At 39.2% G+C, this 14,823-nt stretch overlaps 2 protein-coding genes across 2 annotated transcripts; both read left to right on the top strand.

The window, feature by feature from the left end:
• Positions 1-1,146: 1,146 nt before the first annotated feature.
• LOC145998310 (uncharacterized) lies at positions 1,147-4,671 on the top strand. Its single transcript, XM_083134716.1, has one exon. It carries the CDS (start codon positions 1,147-1,149, stop codon positions 4,669-4,671), a length of 3,525 nt encoding a protein of 1,174 aa, XP_082990842.1.
• Positions 4,672-5,388: 717 nt separating this feature from the next.
• On the top strand, positions 5,389-6,348 carry LOC145998309 (uncharacterized). The gene has a single exon (XM_083134714.1). The coding sequence runs from the start codon at positions 5,389-5,391 to the stop codon at positions 6,346-6,348; it is 960 nt and encodes a 319-aa protein (XP_082990840.1).
• Positions 6,349-14,823: the final 8,475 nt, after the last annotated feature.

Genomic DNA, 14,823 nt, shown 5'->3' with positions numbered 1-14,823 from the left:
CAGAATAATAGCAGCAGACAATGCACCTGATTGTATATATCCACAATAACAAATCATACTTTTTTTTTTCTGGTATAACTTGAAGTGCGTGTGTCTTACAGTAACAAAGGTTTTCATAAACGTTTTTTTTTATAAACCAAAAACAATAATTTGTCATTAAATTCAAGAGGGCCTGTCGTTGTTTACTTATATCTTTGTTTATTTTTATTTTTGCGTGCTCGAAATATACACACATGCTCATGGGCGTCCGGAAGGGGGGGCAAGGGGGCCGTTCCCTCCCTGGAAAATGAAAGTCAACCAAAAATTATGTATTTCACACATATAATTTCATTTTAGCCACAATAATATGTGTTAATTATTGCATTAACACAATAAATTCAAATTTAAGCAATGTTATTAGGGAACTACACTCTTTTGGGGGAAATGTGACTTGTTTGCCCCCCTGGGAAAAATACTCTCATGTTTCGAAGATATTTCGCATTTATATTAAGTAATGACACATTTTTTAAAATAATTTATGCGCCGAAAGTACTTCTCAAATGTTATGTTTCAGGAGACAAAAAGAAACACAAATATATTCCGCTTGACATGCATGCGGGTTTTGATGTGTTGTGCGGTTGGCAATACTGTGGATTTTCTCAGTGTCTGCGATGTAAGCAGCTCGGCGGTTGAGGCAAGACTGGCACGGAAGATTCTGTGCTCAGTTCCCGCGCGGATTGATACATAAAACCTGCTGCAAGGTTAACCTGACGCTTGGCTTAGTTTGTGATGTGAAAAACAGTCATTGCAGTACAGTTATGTGCGTGTCGCATCAAGAACACACTCCGTACATTCGGTTAGTGTATTACACACAGTATTGTGTATTACATACATTGAACATAGCAGCATACATATATTTCTCAGTACGGGAACTGAGAAAGTTACGTGAACATTTCGGGCGTGGCACATTTCGCGCGCAGTTCATTTCGTCGCGACCAGCAATTCTTCTCGTGTTGCAGCCACTATCAACAACGGAGCTCCGAGCAGCCTTGTTGACGTCTGGAGTCAGGAGCAGCAATCAGCTGTACAAAGGTCAGTCATTTCTGCTAACACAACACCCACACAAGCTCAATTCCTTCCCACTTGTTTCTTTCCCTTCCTTTTACAATGAATCAAGAAGCACGGAAGAAATTAACACGACAGCGCGGAGTTGTAAAGGGGCAACTTACACGTTTGTTAGAATTCATTCAAAACTTTGAGGAAACTCAAAATATTGAGGAGGTGAAATGCCGTGCTCTGTATTTATCAGATGTTTGGGCAAAATTCAATGAAGTGCAAACACAGCTGGAACTCGAAGACGAAGACGACGAGTCAGAAGAACATGAAACTTACCGCATTGAAGTTGAAGAGTTGTACTTTCAAATAAAGGTTCAAATGCAAAACATAATTTCTAAACATGCTGCAATCAATAATCAGGGTCAAGAATCAGCTGCTCAGAAATTTACAAATAAAGACAACCAGCTCAAGCTACCTTCGATTTCTCTTCCTACTTTTGATGGTAGTTACGACAAATGGTTAGGGTTTTCGGATACATTTGTAGCCTTAGTGCACAATAATGACACCTTATCTGCAATTCAGAAATTCCATTATTTGAAATCAGCTGTTAAGGGTCAGGCACTACGCTTAATCCAGAATTTGCCAATCACTGAAGGCAATTACACAATAGCTTGGGAACAGCTAGTTCAGCGCTATGAACACAAGAAGCTCATAGCGGCAACACACATAAAGGAACTCTTGCACATTCACTCAGTTAGTAGGGAAAATGCGTCAGATTTGCGTCACTTCGCAAATACCATTACAAGCAATCTTTCGGCATTAAAGGCATTACAGTTGTCGCAACCTTTAGAGGATGTAGTATTATTGCAGCACTTCGTATCTCAATTAGACATGCAAACAAGACGTGATTGGGAATTAACTCATACTGAGCAAGACTTCCCACCACTCTCAGAATTCTTTACATTTCTCGAGCATAAATGTCAAGCTCTAGAAACTATCAAACCGCAAATCAGCCAGATACCAAGGGATAATAAATTCAATGAGGCAAGGACCAAACAAAACAAAACTACACAACAGTCACATTCATATTTGGCTTCTTCATCAAATGCATGTTTGTATTGTAAACAACAGCCTTCTCATTTTCTGTATGCATGCCCAGGTTTTCTCAGTGCAAATGTACATCAAAGGAGACAGTGTGTGCGTGAAAACAAGTTGTGTTGGAACTGTTTGAAGCCACATCGAAGCAGGGACTGTAAATCAGGCAATTGCAGAGCATGTTCACAGAAACACAACACTTTGCTGCACGATGATCAACGGAAGCTCGGTGCTGTTCGAAGGGAAACACAGAACAGACACACCGACACCCAAAGCTCAGTGGCGGAGAGTGAGACTCACAATCGGGAAAATACGCAAGCATCATACTGCAGTTTCAAGACCAGACACACATCGCATGTTCTACTTTCAACTGCTTTGGTACAAGTGAAGGATAAGGACGGAAGATTGGTCACATGTCGTGCCTTTCTAGATAATGGAAGTCAATCAAACATCGTAACGGAGGAAACCGTACAAAGACTGCGTCTCAAGAAACAAAGGGCCTACATTCCAATTCATGGGATAAATAACTCAACGTCGGAAACTCGCTTCAGTGTGAATGTGAACATTTCATCACTCGCGAATGACTTCTCAACTACAATCTCTTGTTCAGTTCTGCCAAAAATCACTGGAGATATGCCTGCAGAGCACATAAACTACGATACATGGGATATTCCAACGGACATCGCACTGGCAGACCCCACATTCAACAAACCTGGCAAGATAGACATTCTTTTGGGCGCAGGGCTTTTCTACTCCATACTGAAGCCAGAACGTCTAAGTAGAGAAGGCAATTACCCTGTTCTGCAAGATTCGCAACTTGGATGGATACTAGGTGGATCCATGCCTCAAGAATGCAACTCATCAATCACGGCATGTTTTGCAAGAACAGATGACAGTTTGGAAAAACAACTTGCACGCTTCTGGGAGTTGGAAGGAATAGAGTCACCACACAGATCTAAGGAAGAAGAGCTATGTGAAGAGCACTTTAAATTAAATACAACGCGTTTCGAATCTGGTCGTTTCATAGTACGTCTACCTAAACGCCCAAATCATCCACAATTAGGAGATTCAAGTCAGCAAGCCATGAGTAGACTGGAACAACTGGAGAGAAGATTGAAGAGGCAGCCAGCTCTGAAAGAAGATTACAATAACTTCATGAAGGAATACGAGAATTTAGGACACATGAGAAAGTTAGAATCAGACACAGTCAAGGATGACACACAAGTATTCTACATGCCTCATCATCCAGTATTCAAGCCAGACAGCAGCACAACGAAGACCAGAGTTGTCTATGATGCCAGCGCCAAAACTACATCTGGAAACTCACTTAACGACATTTTACTAGCAGGTCCAATTCTGCAACAAGATCTGTACTCCGTCATTCTACGATTTCGCACACACAGCATAGCATTTACGGCAGACACGGAGAAAATGTTCCGCCAAATTATGGTGCATGAAGACGACTTACCATTGCAGAGAATATTCTGGAGATACTCATCAGACAGCCCAGTAGACACTTACGAACTTTTAACGGTGACGTATGGCACAAAACCAGCTTCATTCCTCGCAGCAGCGTGTACACAAATGCTAGCCGAACAGCAAAAACACGTGTATCCGAATGCAGCAAGAACAGTAAAGGAAGATATGTACATGGATGATTGTTTATCAGGCAGTGACAGTGTAGAGGATGCACTGAAATTACAAGAAGAATTAATCCATCTTCTACGAAGTGGCGGTTTCAATCTTCGAAAATGGTGTTCTAACCATCCCGCACTTTTAGAGGCAGTACCTCATAACCACAGAGAAGTGCAGTTACCACTTCAGTTAGATAAGGATAAAGGTGTCAAAACTCTTGGTCTACTCTGGGATCCAGGCACAGACAAATTTTTAATCGCCAACAAGGCAGCATCAGCATCTGCACACGCAGCAGAAATAAGCAAAAGAAGAGTAACGTCAATAATCGCCTCAATATTCGATCCTCTTGGATTGGTCAGTCCTGTAGTCATCAGTTTCAAGGCATTTCTACAACAGTTGTGGTTTCAACGCATCGATTGGGACGAGAGCTTACCACCGACGTTATTGCAGCAGTGGTTGCAGTTGTATAGAAACCTACCACGCATCAATGATATACGAGTCAGTAGATTCATCTTGATTAAAGGAAAAATCAATGACATACAGCTTCATGGGTTCTGCGATGCCAGTACAAAGGCTTACGGTGCAGCAATCTACGTTAGGTCAACAAACAGAAGTGGTGATGTTGCAGTTAAACTTCTTTGCGCCAAATCAAGAGTGGCTCCAGTAAAACAGGTTTCACTTCCACGTCTGGAACTATGTGGAGCAGTTTTACTTGCCAAATTAATGAAGAAAGTATTAGCGGTACTCAATCTTGCAATCAGTCAAGTATATTTTTGGACAGATTCGAAGATAGTCCTAGCATGGCTGTCATCGCCGCCAAACAAGTGGAAAACTTTTATCGCCAACAGGGTGGCACAAGTTCAAGATTCAACAAGTCCTTCACAATGGAGACGTGTCATCACATGACAATCCTGCGGACCTTGTATTTCGAGGTGTAGAACCAGCCACATTGCAAGACAATACACTGTGGTGGAATGGACCAACATTCTTGAGTGAAGAATCTTCATCATGGCCAAATTCTTCGTCACACGTAGAAAAAGAAGAAGTTACAGAAGAGAGAAAGGGGGTCACATCACTAGTCATTCAAGTTCCATCGACGACCTTCATCCACAAAATTTCGTCATTATCGAAACTAGTTAGAGTCATTGCCTATTGCCAGCGTTTCATTCACAACACAAAGAATCGTGAGAACAAGAAAACAGAGCAGATAACAGCAAACGATTTGAGACTCAGCCTGGCAGCAATAATCAAGGCAACACAACAAGATGTTTCAGAGAAGCATTCCAGGAGCTTCAACGCAATGGACAAGTGGCAAGGGATAGTCCATTAAGAAGTCTCTATCCATTCATAGACGAAAACAGCATGCTTAGAGTAGGTGGGAGACTACAAAATGCTCAAATACCCTATGAGAGCAAACACCAACTTATATTGCCATCAGAGCATCATTTAACAAGACTCATTATACTAGCAGAGCATCAGAGATTACTTCACGCGGGCTCTCAGCTACTGTTGGCCTCACTTCGCCAAAAATACTGGATTCCGAGAGCAAGACAAGTCATCAGGAAGATTATACATAATTGTTTACCTTGCTTCAAGCTAAACTCATCTGCGTCAGAGCAACTAATGGGTCAACTACCATCAAGAAGACTTAAACGAGGTAGAGCGTTCCTCAATGCAGGAGTGGATTATGCTGGTCCATTTAATGTGAAATCAGGAAATGCAAGAAGCAAGATTTCGAGAAAATGTTATGTAGCGGTCTTCGTCTGTCTCACTACAAAGGCTATACATCTAGAATTAGTCTCAGATCTAACATCATCTGCCTTTATCGCAGCTCTAAGGAGATTTACTTCAAGAAGGGGAAAATGTAGAAATTTATACAGCGATAATGGAACAAACTTCGTTGGAGCTTACAGAGAACTACAACAATTGCGTCAGCTTTTTGAGTCTCAAGAATTCAAGACTGAAATACACAAGTATGCAGCATCAGAAGAATTCATATGGCATTTCATACCTCCACATGCGCTCCATTTCAATGGCCTGCAGGAAGCAGCGGTAAAATCAATGAAATACCACTTAAGAAGAGCAGCTGGAAATCAGCACTTCACATTTGAAGAACTTTCAATTTTGCTTTGTCAAATCGAAGCCTGTTTAAATTCACGTCCTATCACTGATATGTCCAATGACCCTACTGACAATAGTTATCTCACCCCAGGTCATTTCCTAATAGGTAGTCCTCTAACATCCTTCCCCGAGCTTGATGTGACACATATAGCAGAAAATCGTCTGGATCGGTGGCAACGGATTCAACGGATCTATCAACACATCTGGCAGCGGTGGTCCAGGGACTATCTCAACAACCTGCAGCAGAGAACCAAATGGACAACAACCAAACCCAATCTCCGACCAGGGATGCTGGTGCTAATGAAGGAAGACCATGTTCCGCCCCTCAAATGGAGGACTGGAGTCATCGAAGAGGTCTACACAGGATCTAATAAACTTGTGAGAGTAGTGAACGTTCGCACTACTCAGGGTACATTTAAAAGACCAATTCACAAACTTATCCCTTTTCCAACAGAGAAATAACTTGTTGTAGTGTTTTATGTTGATTTAATAAATCAAGGAGGGGGAGAATGTTCAGGTTTTAATCATTAATCAGTGTATTTTAGTTGGACTTGCAGCACGCCATGAAGCATCGTGTACAGTTGGCAACACTGCCTCAAGACAGTCTCAGTCGGCAGCAGTGGAACATTCTACGAAGACGTGCGTGTGTGTTGCGGGAACACAATCTAGTTGTACTTCTTAGTTTGTGTATGTAATCATGTGTATTCATCAAATATAGCATTTATAAGCAATAACGTCTACTGCATCCGTACAAAAATCAGTATGGTGAAACGGTTACGGCAATCGCAAACAACATCCTTACATTTACATGCAATATTATAAAGTTCTGCTTTTAGATCTCGCGCAATGCCTTTTTCACAAAAATGGGCAATCTCGCATTTTTTTATACCAATCAAGCTGTGATATTTTAGATTTCTTCCGCTAGTTTTCTGATAATAGTTTTCACAGCTTTCCATAGCATTTAGGCATGATTTCAGTTGACAAGAACAAAATCTTATTTCAAAATATAGAGTAAAAAGAAATCCAACGCACTTAAGTTAAAACTACCTTACATTGGAAGCCTGGAGAGAACAAGACAGGGGTTCCTTCGTAACACGATTTCTAGAAAACCATTTTACACATTTGAATCAACTTCGTGATAAATTGATTAGAAACGATGAATCTTAACAGTAAAAGTTGTAACTTTTCCCTTGCTACTATATTTTAGAAGATATTCGTTGTCAAATTTCTCAATATTTGCATAAGGAACCAGCCTTTTCCGTGCCGAGTGTTTCGATGATGACGTCATGCATCCAAGGACAACTGCGCATACAATCTGCGCCGCCGAACGAGCACCCCCTGCTACTGACTGATGTCAAAAGTTGACAAGGACTCCAGGGAAGGAACAGACTCCAGATACACCCACTATCATCACCTCAAGGCCACAGGACTCCACCACACTTTCCCTGCAAGTAAGAAATAAATTCCCGGTTATATTTGATTCACCCACGTAATATAAATAAATAATAATTCATGAGCATTCTTAAACTCGGGGGTATGCTGTCAAGATGAATCCAACAATCTTTATCATCCAGGTGTATTCGTAATACATGGTCCACTCACTGAAGTTTTCTTGATATAATTATATTTTTAATTACTCTAATAATATTAGGACACGATAAATATAGATAATGCGGTTGGATATTATGTAATCTTCTCCATTCCTCGATCCCAATTGTACTCTTGTTGTATAGGAATGTGTTTCATTTATTCTTGTTTTCATTATTTGGTTTAGATATGTGAGTTTAAGTATTTTTGTTGTCAAGAGATGGCGTATGTAGTCCAAGTATCAGCTGTTTGCGTGGGCGCCAAGAAAAGAGAACGGTTAGCGAGAGAGAAGCAACATGATACCAGGGACGGCGACAGGGGTGGGCACGGGTGGGCAAGCGCCCACCCAAAAAATCCTGTGCCCACCCGATTGCCCACCCAATCAAAATCTCTAAGTACATATACCTGGGGGTATGTGAATGTTTCAATAAATAATTGTATTCGGGTATTCATTACATGTATATTTTACTCATGAATATTATCTATACTAGAAATGTTCACATATCATCATCCCATAAAAAGCTGTCTTAACTTTGTCATTAGAAACCAAAAAGAATTACTGGAGAACTTGTAACAAAATAAACTGTCATCAATTGAATACTTCTATCATTAGAAGCAACTAGTAGGCTTAGGAGGTGCAAAATTATGCAGGATATGGTCAAGATGAGATCAGGATTTAGGGTGACTTTGACAGCTGCAACTCTGGGCTTGCACTGGGGAAAACTGTTTGGAAAAGTACTGTATAACGAAAGAAAGGAGGTACTTCGGATGTGATGAAAAAAAATGTAGAAATACGTATAACTAACCACCTCACGTAGCTTAGCGAAAAGTTATAACTGAAACTGTGGAGGGGATTGGGGTGGGATCTTTGTAACTCCCAGCCTGCGCATGTAATTTCTAAATAAAAATATTCTCCAGCAACACAATAAATTATTTCTACTTTTTAATTAGGTCTACATTGAAATTCCAGAAGTGTCTTTCTTTATTCCATTACAATTTTTACATACATGTCATCTTCAAATATCGACGTGGTATACAAACAACGACTTTGTATTCGTCCTACTAATAAATACTAGGGCCTCCCCGATGGCGCAGTGGTAGCGTCGTTGCCTTGTAATCAAGGGGTCCCGGGTTCGATACCCGGTGGAGGCACATAGTGTTTCGGATCCCAGTATAAACTGTAGGTCCAGTCCCGATTAGCCTTACTGTGCACAAAGTGGACTTAAAACACCAAACTAATAAGAAGTAATCACAATAATCACTACAATACCGAGGTGTATAAATTTTGATATAACAGTTATGTGGGTTTGGAAGAAGCTACAGAATTATTGAATTGATAATAGCCTGTCAGTTACGTCATCATGCAATTTTTCTTGTGATTAACTTACGTAGAATTAAAAGAAGAAAGGGGTTGGTATGAAAGCTTTGTTTTGAGGGCGTCAGAGAACTAATCAGTCACGATGAGAATGGTTTAAACTTTAGAAGCATCAGAGGTTCAGCCGAAAAGGTCAGCAGAATCTGTAGATGCAGATGAAGTAAAGAAAAAATGTGTCATGAAGTATTCATTAGAAAACTTTGTTTGTTTTTAAATCCACTTTTATGCTCAGATAGGCTAATCGGGACTAAACCTACAGTTTAAAGTGGAGTCTGAAGCAGTGTGCATTGTGCTTCCACCAGGGGAGGGGGCAGCAGAAGCCAGAACCTCTTCATTATAAGGCGACAACGTTATACCATTGAAATATTTGAAAGTTTCGGAAAACAACGTTATTGTTCACGGAGTTAGATGCCTTGATCCAAGAATGAAACAATGCGAAATTGAAACTACCACCTCAACTTTCGAAGGGTATGAACTAATGAAAGTCCACTTTTGGAAGAATAAGTTGTTGCTGATTCGACTGATTTGTTCTATGTGAAGTAACTTTTCTGCTAATTTGACTAATGACGACGATGAGGGTTCGATGGTGATTAGGTGAAAGTGACGAAGGGCGAAAACAAATACACGCAGACACTGAAAATACAACCCCCCACAATTAAATTATTATTTTGACTTTGGTTCCAGGCTGTGACGGTTGATATACATATATAAATATCATCCCGCCACAGTCACTCTCTTCTCTTAATATACGAGAGTGAGATATGTCACGCGCCGAAACAAGTCATGGATCGTTACGTAATGTAGCAAGTTACGCAGCTTCTCGAGAGAGGCCGTTTGCTGCCTCGGCTCGTCATTCGCGCATGCGTAATACAGACTTGTCGTTTGACCAGCGGTGGGAGCTGAGAGAACGAACAGTCACGATACAGATCTCTTACACGCGATACCCACCACAGACCAGGATTTACGCCAGCCGGAGCGGAGAGACGACAGGTACATATAGTAGTTCGTGAAACAGGTGCCCGACCTTTTTATCCTCTCTTCGTTGCGTATTTGGCATGGCATATTAGCTAACGTCTACGTTTGAGCTGCCATATCGTCCTAGTCATCAGGACTTTTGCCTTATTACGTAACGGGGAAGGAAGAAGGTCAATATGGGGCTTTGTCAAATTCATTCTGGTAACTTGCGTACACGACTTGTGTAGCAACAGATTAATCCTTCTAAATTGTTGAGTCAGTTGTGTTAAATTAGTTATTACAAAAGAAATCAAGTAGATTAAATTATTTATTCCTTTTTTTTGTCTCTCCACTCCGTAACCGGCTGGAATATTGCATCTACCTTTTTTTTTTGATAACCTGATCAGTGACTTGTTTCGGCACCATCTCAAATACTCTTTCCATAATTGTTGGGACATATTTCAAAACGGGTGTAACTATTTATATTTATTTGTTTTAATGTTTGATGAAGAATTGGGAAGGGATATAATGCGTGTATATATATACTAAATTTTGGGCAGAGATCATTGCTACTTATTGTAAGTTATTTAAATGGGATTCATTGAGTTATTACGTTCCGCATAATTTAAAATATTGAATCTATTGCACTGATCAACTTACTGTTACCCTTTTTACGAAAACTAAACTGTTTATGAATAAAAGTTTGTTTGAATAGAGTATAATTTGTGATCAATCCAAGAATAGACTAAGTGGATATTCGTTTGACAAAAAAGGGAGTGGACGTAGCTTTATCTAGTGGATTAGAGATAAATTAACTGGGTTGTTTAGGGGCGTACGTAATTTTCTTGGGAGGGGGAACTAGACGATTCCCCCATTTCTCAAGAAGATAGCGTTAACCCAGATTGCATGCACTCGGCGATTTAAGTTGTTTGTGTCCTGGAGAAAAAAAAAATCGATCCATGAAGTTCGGGGTGCCAAACTGGGCCGGGCGAATTAACGATACTACGGTAGCAGCATCTATATCATCGTACGCTTCAATATCGCCTTCTTTGAGAATTTTGCTATTAGGTAGCAACAGTATTTGGAAAATTGAAGCGTAACTAATGAAATAAGTAGTATTCGCCACAAAAAAGATGGTAGCAGGCATGGAGAACTTTAAACTGCCGAGTGTTTCTAGATTTTTCTAATTTATCAAAAATTTGTATTTTTTTTAAAATTCTTTGTTATATTTTTTTTTTTGGCAACGTGATGGCACATATGTTGGAAACTAGTACCTTTAGTCTTGAATTGCCGACTACTTTGATTTCTTCACGTTTCCGTAGCAAATCATTGGAGACCATACCTCAAAGTCCTGACCCACAGACACCACGTTCTGTATTTAATCCTCCGCAACAAAACGCTTCACCTTTGCAAACGTCTCCACAGTTATTAAGGGATAATGTAAGCCCCTTTTTGGGATTTCTTAGGAAACCGTTTCCTTCGCCAGATTTATCAGAAGTTCAGTTACAGCTACGTTATAACACTGTTGCATATTTGTTAAAGGACTTGTTAGTCACAGATGGGTCAAATTTTCATCTTTTGTATAAATTTCTATTGCTGGTACAACGAGTAATTAAATTACAAATTTTGGACATTGATCTCGGGGCTTGCTTAATTAATCTTCTTGACTCCAGTCAGGAAATTTCCCCATTGGAGCGGAATTTTTCACGCGCTCCTGTAAATGATGAAAGGATGGATTATGAGAATCATAGGTTGATGGCGACAACTTCAAATCAGGTCACAGGCAATATACCTACTTCTAGTGTTTCTAGACTTAATAAGCAATGCTATAGATGTTTAAAATAGGGCCATGTTAAGACTAGCTGCCGTGTTAAATTACCGGCCAATGTACGGTCCGGAGGTAAATTTAATCAGAACATTAATAATGATCGTAAACAATCTGAATATCATGTAAACAACTAATAACTTTAGGCATTAGACGTATAATGTCACCTTCTGGTAGAAATGTACATGTGTATAAGTTAATCATATGGTATTCTTCTTCTTCTTCTTTCCTATAATTCTTGTTTTTCCTTCTTTTCTCTTCTTATTAGTAAATTTTGGTTTGTATTTATTTTCATATTATCATTTCGTGGAGAATTGTACCGTGATGACCTACTACACCTATTGAGCATATCGACATCTTCATCGAAGTGCCCTGCTATCAGATTCTGCCTTTTTGCCTGCAGTCATACGTCACCGTCGTCTATCTGGAGATCTTCGCTCATCAACTGCACTAGAAAAAATGGATTTAAATTTTCTTCTACATAGATCGTCACCTCTGCATCTCTTTGACCCCTCATGGATAAGGATTCTAGTACGGATACTTGGGATTAGTACCGATTGACTCTGGTGTTCCTCAGGTATGTTTTGCAGATAGTGTTTTACGACAAAGAAGAAATTACGATACGTAAGAGGCACATTGTGACACACAAAAAAAAATTCAGAAAATAAACCGCATAGTGACCTTAGTGTACTGCCTGAAATGCCTCTAGTGATGATACTTCCCTTGATGAACAGGTATTGAGCTATCTCAATTGTTACAAAAAGAAATTACCTTGTTCAACAAGATGGAATAGTTTAAGGATTCCTTGGGATTGGATTATATACACCTCTTGCCTTGTAAATGTATGAACTGTATTGGATGTTCCCGATTACAGGATTAAAACATTCCCTTTTCTTATATGGAAATTTTCGTCGAGTTTTTCTCTTCTTTGTGTACCTTGTGCAGGAAGCATAGGGATTCTTAGAAGATGTTTGTAATTAAATATGAACATTTATTAGGATATCTGTCACCAGGAACTTGTATTGTGCGAAATCATACGATATATTGGGTAAAATTTATTTCAACACCATGGAATTAATGGGATTTTATAAAAAGGAAATATATTCGTAGTGCAGAAACTTTGTTAAAAGCAGGACACCTTCTTTAATATTTTTTCAGTGATATAATGAAATTGTGTGGTGCTATATAGGTGTTCCTCATTGAAATATATAAGTGGTATATATATGTATGTATAAATATAGGCTCATAATGCCTCTTATTATTGCCAGTCTTTCATCATAAGTGTATTATAATATATTCATTTTCATTTATATCTTGGGATACATTCTTCCAATATTTATTCAGATTAACCATATATTATTTTAATCTTGTCTTATAGACTTTTAGACATATTTATTAAAATGAGTTACTTGCTATATTTGCGGAGTGGATCTCCTCTAATGCATTGTTGAATGGTTGCCACAAGGATGTGTATATTTCTGTATTATTAGTGGCCTGTATTTAATCATGAATTGGACCTCATTTGTCTATATATATAATTAATTCAATAATTATGGGTATCAAAAAATTTTTGGGTTTTGTACTTCATTATGGGAGTAATTAGAGAAAATTTGCAAAAAACCAAACAAAAAAAACAAAAAAACAAAAAGAGTATATACACATATATAAAAAATTACTTGCTGCAATTTCAAGAATATGTATTTAGTGGTTTTAGGGGAATAATTTTATGGTTGTTTATTGTTAAATTTATGCCTGTGTGACCTGGATTTTTCGGAGCAGAGGGAGGTTGTGACGGTTGATATACATATATAAATATCATCCCGCCACAGTCACTCTCTTCTCTTAATATACGAGAGTGAGATATGTCACGCGCCGAAACAAGTCATGGATCGTTACGTAATGTAGCAAGTTACGCAGCTTCTCGAGAGAGGCCGTTTGCTGCCTCGGCTCGTCATTCGCGCATGCGTAATACAGACTTGTCGTTTGACCAGCGGTGGGAGCTGAGAGAACGAACAGTCACGATACAGATCTCTTACACGCGATACCCACCACAGACCAGGATTTACGCCAGCCGGAGCGGAGAGACGACAGGTACATATAGTAGTTCGTGAAACAGGTGCCCGACCTTTTTATCCTCTCTTCGTTGCGTATTTGGCATGGCATATTAGCTAACGTCTACGTTTGAGCTGCCATATCGTCCTAGTCATCAGGACTTTTGCCTTATTACGTAACGGGGAAGGAAGAAGGTCAATATGGGGCTTTGTCAAATTCATTCTGGTAACTTGCGTACACGACTTGTGTAGCAACAGATTAATCCTTCTAAATTGTTGAGTCAGTTGTGTTAAATTAGTTATTACAAAAGAAATCAAGTAGATTAAATTATTTATTCCTTTTTTTTGTCTCTCCACTCCGTAACCGGCTGGAATATTGCATCTACCTTTTTTTTTTGATAACCTGATCAGTGACTTGTTTCGGCACCATCTCAAATACTCTTTCCATAATTGTTGGGACATATTTCAAAACGGGTGTAACTATTTATATTTATTTGTTTTAATGTTTGATGAAGAATTGGGAAGGGATATAATGCGTGTATATATATACTAAATTTTGGGCAGAGATCATTGCTACTTATTGTAAGTTATTTAAATGGGATTCATTGAGTTATTACGTTCCGCATAATTTAAAATATTGAATCTATTGCACTGATCAACTTACTGTTACCCTTTTTACGAAAACTAAACTGTTTATGAATAAAAGTTTGTTTGAATAGAGTATAATTTGTGATCAATCCAAGAATAGACTAAGTGGATATTCGTTTGACAAAAAAGGGAGTGGACGTAGCTTTATCTAGTGGATTAGAGATAAATTAACTGGGTTGTTTAGGGGCGTACGTAATTTTCTTGGGAGGGGGAACTAGACGATTCCCCCATTTCTCAAGAAGATAGCGTTAACCCAGATTGCATGCACTCGGCGATTTAAGTTGTTTGTGTCCTGGAGAAAAAAAAAATCGATCCATGAAGTTCGGGGTGCCAAACTGGGCCGGGCGAATTAACGATACTACGGTAGCAGCATCTATATCATCGTACGCTTCAATATCGCCTTCTTTGAGAATTTTGCTATTAGGTAGCAACAGTATTTGGAAAATTGAAGCGTAACTAATGAAATAAGTAGTATTCGCCACAAGGCGCCAGAGATT

Source organism: Lepisma saccharinum, chromosome 14 (assembly GCF_977018435.1).
Source record: "Lepisma saccharinum chromosome 14, izLepSacc3.1, whole genome shotgun sequence".
NCBI classification, from domain to species: Eukaryota; Metazoa; Arthropoda; class Insecta; order Zygentoma; family Lepismatidae; genus Lepisma; species Lepisma saccharinum.
The sequence above is the reverse complement of the archived record's forward strand: the minus strand, read 5'-3'. Positions and strand labels throughout refer to the sequence as shown.